Consider the following 12850-nt stretch of genomic DNA (forward strand, 5'->3'; position numbering starts at 1 on the left):
GTCATTTACTCACTTCATTCATTCTTCCAGTTCCATTTACAAATATCTTTTAACATATTTTTTAGAATAAAAAAATTTAAACTCATTAACTTTAGTTAAAAATTTAATAAATTTTTAATTTCATTTCTATTAAATATACACATTACTCCTTGTCTCAATTGATAAATTTTTTTGAGTAAAATTATATATACCAATAAAATTCATCAAATAAAATTAAAAATGTCTCATATTGAGGAGGAAAAGAGAAGTAGCCAATAGCAGTTATATCACTGTTGGGAAATATTTTTTAAATAGACACAAATACCCTTCTCATAATAAAATTATAAAACAATTAGTAATAAATATATATATATATATATATATATATGTATATGTATATATATATATATATTATCCAAAATACATCTAGATAATTAATATATATAAATTATAAAATAATTTTAATATTAAATTGGACCACCTAGATTACATCTGTACTATTTAAAATATATTTAGATAATCAATTCATAAAATTATAAAGAAATTAATATTAAATTTTAAAATTTTATAAAAAATTTTGAAAGCACCAAATGCAGACGTCCTCTCATTCTTGTGGGAACCATAGTGAGCTACTATCACTTATCACTAACCACTAAACTATTATCTACTAAATTATATTTTTCTGATCTTATTTATAAATTATTTTTTAAAAAAATTATCCCTATATGTACTTTTAAAATAAAATACTTCAATATTTAATAATCTTTTCAATATTTAAAAGGAGAAAAAAAAGATAAAGATGGGCATAAAAATCATGAAATTATTCTATAAATAATATCAAAACAACTACTTTATTTACCTTTTACTTTATAAATAGAATAAGAGAGAAAAGTAAATTTTATATATTTTTTTCCAACTGAATTTTGTAAATATTCAAACTATCTTTATCAACATCCAAATAACTAATCTATACTGATACACAGCACTTAATAGAAAAAGTTTTTTTGGTTGTTGACTAAAACAAGTTTTGATTATATTATACTTATAAGTTTTGCTTATTAAAAATAATTTCCTCTACATTAAAAACCACTTAGTTTTCAAATGAAGTAGTTCTACTTATAATTTACACTCCTTTGATCTTGTTTATCAGTTGAGAGAAAAGAACTTTTAAAATTATATTTATAAGTTATATTATTAAATTATTATCATAATTTTTTTTACCTTCTACTGAATTGAATAGAAAAAATATATTATTAAAATATATATATTTAATATGAAAAAATTTTAAAACTTATTAATTTTAGTAAAAAATTTTAAAAATAATTTATAAAAAAGACTAATTGAATATATGTGGGGCGTATTTCTGATTTAGAAGGAGAAAAAGTTCATTGTGGGGATTGATGGACACGGCGGGGGATGTCCCGTCTTTAAAAGCATTTAAGATGAATTAATTTTGTTAGGTGGTTGTCACCCCAGGCGACGTGGATGGTCCAAATTCCAATGATCCTTCAAAGGTGTACGGTTTTCTTTCATGGTGAGTAGATGGGAACGAGTTTATGGCATTATGTTTACTCTTCCTTGTTTTTTTTTTTTAATTCATATATATCATATTATTAAATTTTTATTACAATTTTTTCATTTACACTGAATTAAATGCTTAATGAGAAAAAATATAAATTATTAAAGAAATTATATTTAATAAAAATAAATTTAATAATTTATTAAATTTTTATACAAAGTTAATTAAATTTTAAAATAAAATAATAAATTTTAATTTTTTTTTACTTTAATGAAATATATTAAAAATAAATTATAAATAGAATAAGACGAGTAATATTTCCTCCTTCCCAATTTTCTCTGTGATTTCATCACCTCGGTGTCTTGGAGAATTTAAGGTGTTACCGTGTTTTGTCCAAACTAATCTGAACACTTATTTCGTAGTATCATCTTTTGGAATTGTATAACTATCAAAAGTTCGTGACTGTTCATCGAAATTGTCATTTTGAACTCTCATCAGTCCATTACCATTGACGTCCAATAGCTTTGCTTGATCTAAAGAGCACTCTGCTGATTTCCCAATATCTTAAAAATATCTTTTTTATACATATATTTAATACAATTACCTATTTTAAAACTCAAACTTAAAATCTCAAAATAAATTAATTTAACTTCCTTGATTGATAAAATCAAACACCCTTCAATCATTTCTTTTTAATTTATAAAACATTTTTAGAAAGGGCTCAGTATAAAATATAAGATAATTTAACAGAAATAATTTTTTATAAATTGTACTTGTTTCAATATTGCCTTTCCTACTTATTACTTTTTCTCTCTTTATTTAATATTTTACAAATAATGTTATATTAAATGAATAATATTTTTAAAAATTTATATTTACATTTAAAAAATAAAATCTTATAAATTAAAAGGAAGGGAAGACATTTGAAGGATACTTATAAATTGGAAAGAAGGGAGGACATTTGAAGGATATTCCATTAATTGGAGGGTCTCCTGACAGTGACACTCACTAATTGAAATTATTTCTCAATGCTCCTTTCTTTTTAATTATAGGAAAAAAAAAGTACCATATATTTCATTGTTTTTTCGAAGTAAAACTATAAAATTTAAGAAAACTCACTTCAGTCTTTAATATAAAGTAAAATTAACTTATTTTGTGCTTATTAAAGAAATTACATTATTAAAATTTGATAATTTAAATAACATAATATTGATAACAATCATATAAATTAATGAAGAGGAATATCATTATTTAGGTAAAAAAATAGACTATAAAATTTTAAAATACGATAACAAAACATATTATAAAAAATTATATTGATAAAAATTAAACTCATTTAAGGGTTAATTTACTTTCATTTAACTATATATTTATCAATATATTTTATACATTAGATTATTTTGATATTTGATATGTGTTTTAAAACTTAAAGGATTCACATAATAATTTAAAAAAATATAAAGGATTAAATTAATAAAAATTAAATTTAAAGAACCAAACTAATAGTTAAAATAAACTTGAAGAATTAAAAATTTTATTATCCTAATTAAAAATTGAGGGAGTCCATTTTAATTGAAAATTTTATGTGAGGTGGATCAGTTTGCAACATTAATTCAAAATGTTCCCTCTCGTCTCTCTGTAAGTTCAAAAAAAGCAGTTTTGATCCTATAGCTATTTGCATCATTTCACATATAAAATTAATTACAACCAATTTCTAATAAACTTGAGAGTATTTTATAAATTTGTTTTAATTGAAATTAAACTTATTCATGCTTTTCCCTTCGTCCTTTTCTTTAGTTTTTTCTTTTTCCCTTCATGTGCTCCATTCTAAATGCCATACAGTAATCACTTGCCACAAGCCATACGTGATGAAAATAATTAGATAATGTGTCAAAAAGGAAATTTGCTTTTTTTTATTAATTAGTATATGAAATTTTAAATGATTTTGCCAAAGTAGCTAGCAAATGATTTTTCTATTTTTTTAAATATAAAAAAGTTTAAGTGGGTTGAGTTTTGGACTTTCACTAGAATCCTAATATGCCTCAAAAATTAAAAAAAAATTATAAATATACTTAGAAATTTCTCACTAATAATATTTTTATAGTGAGATTTAAACTTATGATCTTATAGATTGATCAATATTTGTTGGTTGTTTTTGCTAATTTGTTACTTTCTCCGGTTTCAACAATAATATGCTTAACAATAATATCATAAATTCATAATAAGTACAAGAATCTGTGCTAATAAATATGATGGATAAAATGAGAATTTTTTTTTACAAATATTAAATTATTTATATTTTAAATTAAATTGATTGTAAAAAAGTGGCTTATATTTTGGATTGAAGAGAGTAATTTGGTTTCCAACATGAATTTTTCTTTTGAACAATATTTTGCATTGATGATCCAACTCATTGTGGATCCATATTGGATTTGAAACATTCACATACGCACGCTCACTGATCTGGACTTTTTTTCGACAAAGTTTTTTTTCCCCCACCGTCTGTCAATGTGTTCGGCCCAGAGAAATTCGTCGTTCATTTAAGCCCATCCTCTTTTTGCCCCCTCCCTCTCTAGAGAAGCCTTGTCCTAAACCACTTGAAAAAAGAATACCTTTTAATTTTTATAAATATTTTGAGATAATTAATCTTTCAATTATTTAATTTTTAATTTATTTTTAAATCAATCCCTTAATTATGAATAGTTTCAATTCAATTTTTCAACCTTTGATTTATTTATGATTCAGTTCTTCAACTTTTGACCTTTCTGTAACTTAATTCCTCAATTTTTGTTGGCTCTTTTTTTTTTATTAGTTTAGATCTCACATTAAAGGACAAGAGAAGGGTATTTTAAAGTAAGATATGAGCATTTATTTTATCTCTCTTATTTGATAAGGATAATTTTTTTAAAAAACATTTGAAAAATAAGGATTGAATTATAAGTGACTTAAAAGTTGAGGGATTAAGTCGTAACGAATTATAATTGAGGGACTAACTTATAAGTGAGTTAAAAATTAAAGAATTAAAGAATTAATTTTTCCAATATTTTAAGTATCTTTTTTAACGTAAATATTTTATAATCAATTATTAGTTCAAAAGAATTGCTAAAGCACTTAAGCCTTCTGTATTTTAAATTTTATTATCTCTGTATTAATAGAAATACTTAAATTATTTTTTTATTACAAAATGATAGGACTAAACCTAGAGGAGAATTACATCATCTTGTCCGATCAATATAAGTCATTACATTTCATTAGAGGTTTATACCAAATGCTAAAATCATCCTCTCTATTTTGAGAAATACTTAAATTATTTTGTCTTAAAAACAACAACAAGTGGCAAGAATACATAATTTATAATCTTACTTGATTTTAAATGTAAGATAAAAAATATAGCAATTAATTTATTTTTTTCAATATTGCTTATTTTATTTTTTTTACCATCATATTACTTATTTTTGATTGCAACAACTTACTGACAAACTTTGAATTTCTATATACACTTTATAAAGGTCATTAATGCTAGAGAAGAACAAGATTAGAATGCTACACCTTTTTTTAAATATAAAGATATTAATTACCATACTTTAATAACAGTGAAATTAGTTAACTTTACAAATAAACTAAATCTATAATTTCAAGAATATAATGATCAATAATTATTTTTTCAACTATACTCTTACTTAATTTATTATTTTTTAAAATATAATATATTAACATTTCAATTATTATTAAGATCTCTATATAAAGTATTTAATGAGAATACATTTAAAAAGATGAATTTTTGTTAGAGATTAAGGATGTGTTTGATCTTTCGTTGGGCAAAAGTCAATTTATCAAATGAATATTTGAAGAAAATTAATTTAGTAAAATTTAATTGTTAAAATAAAATTTATATTTGAATAAATTATTTTAAAAGTTAGTTAAGTAAACTTTTAAACATACAATAACAAAAAAGGATATTGATTAATGATGATTTGTAATTTTTGTTATACAAATATAATACATTAAAAATGTTTAAAATAGACTAATATTAAAAATTATATAAATAGTTCAATATATATTAATATTAAAAATTAAAAAGATTAATTATTTAGTTTATAATGTATAATCTAATATATATATTTTTCTTAAAAAAGTACAAATTCACTTATATATTTAATTTCTCTTAATTTCTCTTCTACCATTCATCCGTATTCTCTTTCTTTTTCCCGTTCAAGAGCATCCATCTCTGTTGCTCATAAATTTGAACTCACCGTTAAATACTATTTCAGTGTTAGGTATGATAAAAGTATGGGCAGAAGCAGCAAATAATAGAGAACATAAAAAAAAGAGAGAAGGAAGACGCTAGAAAGCAAGGAAAACTTGGTCATATAAATATATAACATCCAACTTTCATTTCTAAAAGCTCCAAATTTTTATGTTGGCCAATTCACTTTTAACTTCATTTAAATATATTTTTGCAAAAGTTAGGCTGAATGATAATTGGTTTTCAAATAACATTCAACTTTTAAAAAGTGAGAAAGTACATTTTAAAAAGTAATAAAACCAAATGAGACATTAAGTTGTCACCAATTTTTTTAAAATCGTTAAACAATTCCAATCCACATCATGCACTAAAGTTGCAAGAGAGCTCTATCTGAGTTAGTGGACATGCTTGACCAGATCAAGGAGGAGCAGTTGAAGAAGGGGGTGATGCATGATGGGCTCGGGACTCATGTGATGGCGAACTTTTGTGGTGGGATTCTAATATGTAGATGTGCTGAAGACAAGAATGATGAACATGAAGGTGGGAAGCCACCATACTTAGGTGCGATATATTGCTTTGTAAAGACGGTGTGAGCAGAGGATCTGATGGCGCTTTATAATAAAGGATTTATACCACCAACTTCCAAACAATGACCCTTCACTGTGGTGTTGTTTGTGATGCTTGAAGAAGTTTGCAAAGCTCCTAAGGAATTTCTGATGATGAAGCTACTAGGAGGGAGAGGGAGAAGAATTTCTTTAGCATAAAAAAATATAAAAAATATTGGTGAGACCTACTATGCAATATTTTATAATAAAAATATTAAAAAAATTTAAATGTGGGCTCACTTAATGAAAAAATGAATGGAGAAAATGATAGGGTGAGAGAACAAAGATTTTTTTTTTTTTTTTTGGCTTTAACACTTGGTATTTTGAAGTGTTTGGATATATTAGATTTATTGTCCACCCAATTCATTCCAAATTAATCTAAATTCTTACTTTAGTTTGGCCCTTGTTGAAGGAGTTTTATAGATACCACTGATAAGACATACTTTTCATGATTAACAGTGTTGTTGCATACCCTAACACTTGAATATGAGATCCTAAATTAAAAGATCCAAGTCCTTGATCACTTGGACAAGTATCCATTAATAAAAATATTTGATATTAAGTGATGTAAATTATTTTTAATTGAGTTTAGAGATTCATATAATCTTTTATATATAGTTAAAGAATAAAATTAACGTTACTTCAAAAAACAATCTAATTCGATAATTTGAGAAAAAAAGACCTTGAATTAAAATATGAGCACATGTAGGAGCCAGCATTCAAATTTCGGTCCGTGTGAGTGCTCAGCCATCCTTCAAACATATATTTTTATAGTACCAATAGCTCAAAAACCACATCTTCGCCTCCCTCAGTTTGCGGCGTTGGCGTGTGACTTCCACCTCGTCTTGCCGTCGCCCCTTCTCCGTTCAGGTGAGTTTCCTCATGATATTCTATTATCAGTATAATAGACAACTCAACGCGTATTTTCTGTGTGGTTTCTCTGGCTTGACAGTCTACTTAGTTGAAGTAAAGATCCCTGTATTGCCACCGAAGAAAAAAAAAAAATTGACAATAGAGAAGTAGGGTTTTCAATTGGGATCGGCGGGAACTGCCATGGGAGGAGGAAGGAAGAACTTGCTGCGAGCAAAACATGAACAGGACGTGGCTCTACAAGATGGCCAAAGTATCATGAAGGTCGTTTCTCTTCGTGGTTCTAATCTCATTGAGGTATCAGCTTCACCTCCTTTCATAATTTTCTTATCTTCCAAAGCTTCCTTTTCCGCTCTCACTTGTATGTCTTCGATTGCGATTTACTTCTATCAACATTGCATATTTGATTATCGTTTATTGATTAGTCTAATTTCTTCTTCTTTCAATAACTACGAGAGTGAGGAAAGAGATAGACGGGAAGGTGTTTGTATAATCTTCCTGGACGTATTTACTAGAGGAAATTGAGCCTGCAGTTTTTTATTTTATTTTTTCTCCGTTAATCCTCAATTAATTGAAAGATTATGGACTTTTTGGCTTAAAAACTTTGGCTTCTTGCTTGTATGTTCATATACACTTGTTGGACCTGAAAGATGCACGCCTGGAGTAATTGGTTCATGGAAGGTTCTTATTTGTTAGCTAATACTTTCTGCAATATATATGTATATATATATGCCTTGTTTTTTCTTTCCTTTTGACTTGTAACGGAACTCATGAGGAGTGAGTAAAAAATTTTCAAGAAATGAGACTGAGACGAGTATTTTTTAGATTTAATAATCAAATAGTTAAGGCATTCATCTTTTAACGGAACAAAAATATGTTTTCTCAGTAATAAAACATTGGCTCTTAGCTTGAGTGATTGAGAAAAACAATGGAGATTGTTTCTATCGAAGTCTAACGCTTGTTGAGACTTGAGAATATGTGACTGCCCAATGGGAAAGCCGCATGAAATTCAAATGGGAGAACTATGATCTGTGTTTAAGTTGACCTTTTTTTTTCATGATTATTTGAAATCTTGAAATTGCAATACCAAGAAAATAAGAATGAACCTGAGCAATATGGTGATTATTTAGAAAAGTAGAAAAGAGATGAATGACAACATGGTGATTATTTTAAAAAAAGAGTATGATACCATGACTTTGTTCATATACATGCCGCATAGTCCAGATTCTTTACTGTTTCAATAGTCAATGTGTCTCAAAATAGACACAGTAGTTCATATTTCTGATTCCGCCTTTATCTGTATATTTCTTTAGGTAATGGATGCACGCGGTGAGAATTTTCTAGCTCTATTCCCAGCTAAATTCCAGAAGAGCATGTGGATAAAACGAGGTTTGTTCTGTGTGTGAAGCAATCCAATAATTTCTGGTTTAAGGAAAAGGGTACTTGCACATATTCTTGATCTATTTATATAAGATAATGCTTTGCTAGTTGCATTATGTCTTTGTCTTGGTGATCCATTTGTTTTGTGTCATTAATGTTATTAACTAAGTATCTTGAATGTAATCCCTTCTTAAGCTCGAACTGATCTTGAGCTCAATTACAGCCTGCATATTTCACTCATCAATGGGTCCTCTCCTCAACAAAAGATATTCTTAATAAAACGTTCCGTCACTTTCATTTAATTATTATTGAAGAAATTACTATATTGGTCCTTGAAAGGTATCCGTTTCATTGATCTAGTCCTTGTAAGTTTAGTGCCAACCATTTAGTTCTAATGTTTTGCAGAATATATCATTTTAGTAATGACCCTAACTGAATGCGGACTAAATTGATGGCAGTAGTAAATTTTCATGAGATAAATTGATTATAGTGGCGACTTTTAAGGACCAAAGGCAAGTTTGTTACTTTATTTATTTAGTGGTGTAAGTGGTTTGTGGTCTTTGAACTTGATATCTGTTATGTTAGCCTATGCCTATTGAAAGTTGAAATATAGATTGGAGAGCTATTTCCATGGCTTGCATTGGGAATTTCATTCAATATGGAACCATCTGATCTGCATTTATGCAACACCAAATCCATCAACTGATGGAACTGTTTTTGAGAACAGGAAATCTCAAAATTAAACTGGGAATTTGTTGGCTTTTGAAAACTTACTTGTTGCCTGAACTCCACTTTTGATTTATTGTTCAACTAACTCAAGCTGCTTTCTCAATGTATAGGGAATTTTGTTGTGGTTGATGAAAGTGGAAAGGAAAGGGCTCTTGATTCAGGTAGCAAGGTTGCTTGTATTGTTACTCAAGTTCTTTACCATGAACAAGTTCGAATGCTTCAGAAATCTCCAGAATGGTGTGCTTTTCTTGATCCTTTTGATCTTGCTAGCTAGCAATAATGATAATGCATAAATATCTCAACTCTTTCCTCTCTTTCTCTTTTGCCTTTTGAAAGTTATAAAAGGATTCTCAGTATTACACCCATGCACTGGCTGTTCCTGCACTAGTTTCTGTTTTTCATCCTATTCATCATGCACGCAGTCTTACAATCATCATTTCATCTAGGCCTGCAATTTTCAAATCTGGGGCTACTGATGATTCAAATGGAAATTTGCATGGAAACACCTCCCAACCAGAGATTGAGAAGGACTCTAGTGATGATGATGGACTACCCCCGTTGGAAGCCAACACAAACAGGTTGAGACCTTTAGAGTTACAAATGGAGGAAGATTCTGAATCCAATTCTGATAAAGATGATTGAATAATTTATCTAGATTTTGGTGAACAATGGTAAAAAAGTATTTCTAAAAATTTAAATTCTTGACAAATATTAGTGGTAAGATTATACTTTCATTTCAATTCATTTTCCTCAATCCAGACATACCATTAATGAACTACATTTACGTCTAACTGAATTGAAATGGTTGGCGTGCGAAACAATTTTTCTTTATGCTGGTGAGCTGGCTGATTCTGCAGATACACTCAAGTTCGTGAGATTGTCTGGCAAACGTCCAGTTTGTGAGATTGAGTTTGCTTTAAAATGTAAACAATTTTGTACTACTCGTAGTACTTACAGCAACATCAATTTATTTGAATGATTAAGTTGCTCTTTGGAATCATTTTTCATTAGTGTTTTTGGCTTAATGAAGTGCATGTAGTGTGTAAAAAGCAGATGTAACTAAGCAGCATCTGTCACTTGTCAGTACTTTTGTTTAAAATTTGAAGGTTTTAAGGGATCATTTTGATATATATATATTTTTTTTAATAGACCACTTGCTGACTGTAGAAGCCTTGTGGCTTTTGACTTTGACTTAATCTTGATCTTTTTGCACAGTTTTACCCATGTATTTCAAAAAAAAAAAAAATTTCAAGGGAAGCCTGTTCTTAAAACAAAAAGAAAGAAAGAAAAGGAGAATTACAGGTAGGTTTCAAATGAGGAAATTAATTATTTCTTCAATCTGTTTAGAAGTCAAATTTTTATATTTACATATTAAATTTTTATATTTACAAATGGATGTGACTTGTACCAATTAGTTTTCTTGTCTATGAGATGTGTAATACTGTTAGGAACTTGAATAATGGAAGAAGAATGAGTACCTTCATGCCGTTTATGATTGAACATTGCGACCAAGTTTTCCTTCAGTTAAAGGATATATAACAATAATTTATCTCTTAATTAAAGGTTGAAATACAAATCCTAAATTATGGAGATTAACTTTGACGGATTACATTCAATTTTCGTAACTCAATACAATGATATCTGGTTGCTTTATATAGATTTAGGATACAAACTAACTAGGTGATTAATCATTAATCATATTTTAATATTCCAACAAGTTCTCCCAAAATAAATCGCATTCAACGCTTGATTTGCATTTTACGAGGGGAGTATATGATAATAACAAAAATATTACAGTTAAATGTCAGAAAACAGGACAAGTGAATGAATATAATCAATGAATGAGATGTCAAATTTTATTACTTTGCATTCTTGTGATTCTCATATATATTTTTTTCATAACCCGTTTGAAGACAATATTGCATAAGAGAAGTGAATGAGTATAATTAATGAATGAGATGTTAAATTTTATTACTTTGCATTCTTGTGATTCTCATATATATATTTTTTTCATAGCCTGTTTGAAGACAATATTGCATAAGAGTTCTTAATCATATTGCATCAATAATCTTCAACATTTTTTTGGCCACATGAAGTGCTCATATATATTAAAAAGCAATAATCTTTAGACAAAATACCATATTAAGCACATGTAAAAGCCGGATAGAATGTATTAAAAAGTAATCAAATTTTAAGTTAAATCAGATGACAAGGGTCGGGGTGAGATGGAGGAAGATTGGTAGAGATTAAAGGTCATGTTAAAAATAAAAAAATTGTTATCACTGAGACATTTAAAATCATGAGACTAACAATGTAGTAATACAAATAAGCCATAGGTTATTTTCAGCTTAACCAGTGAAAGTGACCGGTAGAGACTCACTCTATGAAATTTACAATTAAATATTTTTTTTTTATCAATGATGTTTTCTAAAATTGTTTACATTTTTAGAGTTATCATTCGGATTTTACTAATATGAAAACGATATTTTCACCACGTACCATAACAAAATTTAAAATTTAGAATATACATCACGAAGCATTTTAATTTTTAAAACCTTTATACCAAATCTGAGAAAATATACTTACCATGCCAAAAACTTAAATTGTTAATGGTTGGCAAAGAATAATGTTAATAGAGATCCAGCTCGATATTTACCAACACAGTAGCCCAATCTAAGTTTAGAGTGGGTAGATTGAGTTAGGTTGGGTAAACAACAAAACAGAATGGAACAATATTCACTGAGATGTGTTTGATAAAGGATGATATAGAGATTATTTTAATAAATTAACTATTATTATTATATTTTATAATAATAACTAAAAATCAATTATAATTTAAAAAAATAATAATAAAATCTCACTGATATATATATATAAATAACAAGTAGGTCTTTTAAAATGTCCTAATTTTTTTGAAGTCCCTAAGTACCTTTCTGACATTAATGATTTTATATTAAATGACTAAATTGCTCTTTGTTTAAAATTAAAAAAATAATGAATTCATGTAGAGAGTTGTGACTTCTTGTTCAATATAATTTTTGTGATTTAGAGAATAAAAGTTGTGATTACTTGAACAAAAATTATAACTAATTATTTTTAGAACTTAAACTCCAATAATAAAAGAATTTCACATGAGAAGCTGTGATTTTTTATTTAATTTTTGTGATATAAATAATAAAATTTCTGATTGCTTAAATAAAAATTGTGATTGATTATTTTCAGAACTTAAATTTTTATAATAAAAAAATTTCATGTGAAAAGTTATGATTTCTTATTTAATTTTTTGTGATTTTACAAAATCAATATTGTGATTATTTAAATAAAATTTATGATTGAAATTAATTATTTTTTAAAATTTTTTATTAATCATATAAGATATTGTTCCTTGTCATTTATATATTTTAGTCATTTTTCCTTATAATTTTTATGGTCATTTACAATATAGATGATATGGGTGTAATTTCCCCTGAATTTAAAGCGATTCTACGAAGATGATAAATTAAATTATTTGTTTGAAGATTT

At 27.0% G+C, this 12850-nt stretch overlaps 1 protein-coding gene across 2 annotated transcripts; it reads left to right on the forward strand.

Moving 5' to 3' along the window:
• The first annotated feature begins 7084 nt into the window (after window positions 1-7084).
• Window positions 7085-10328, forward strand: LOC129313716 (uncharacterized). Of its 2 annotated transcripts, XM_054957042.1 has the most exons (5): window positions 7085-7219; window positions 7302-7516; window positions 8533-8608; window positions 9439-9565; window positions 9775-10328. In XM_054957042.1, the coding sequence occupies exons 2-5, from the start codon at window positions 7403-7405 to the stop codon at window positions 9968-9970; spliced, it is 513 nt and encodes a 170-aa protein (XP_054813017.1). In that variant the 5' UTR covers window positions 7085-7219; window positions 7302-7402; the 3' UTR covers window positions 9971-10328. The 2 variants fall into 2 exon arrangements, with proteins under 2 accessions (XP_054813017.1, XP_054813016.1); XM_054957041.1 differs by having other exon boundaries at window positions 7147-7516.
• The last annotated feature ends 2522 nt before the right edge of the window (window positions 10329-12850 follow it).

The sequence above is a fragment of the Prosopis cineraria genome, unplaced genomic scaffold (assembly GCF_029017545.1).
Source record: "Prosopis cineraria cultivar Desert tree isolate PC_DT_omini unplaced genomic scaffold, ASM2901754v1 PC6, whole genome shotgun sequence".
NCBI lineage: Eukaryota > Viridiplantae > Streptophyta > Magnoliopsida > Fabales > Fabaceae > Prosopis > Prosopis cineraria.

Bases quoted from the DNA above. Each gene is read 5' to 3' on its own strand.
- LOC129313716 (XM_054957042.1), top strand. From the start codon at position 7,403: ATGGGAGGAGGAAGGAAGAACTTGCTGCGAGCAAAACATGAACAGGAC. The intron at 8,609-9,438 runs GTTTGTTCTGTG...CTCAATGTATAG, and splicing joins GAGCATGTGGATAAAACGAG to GGAATTTTGTTGTGGTTGAT. The intron at 9,566-9,774 runs GTGTGCTTTTCT...CATTTCATCTAG, and splicing joins CTTCAGAAATCTCCAGAATG to GCCTGCAATTTTCAAATCTG.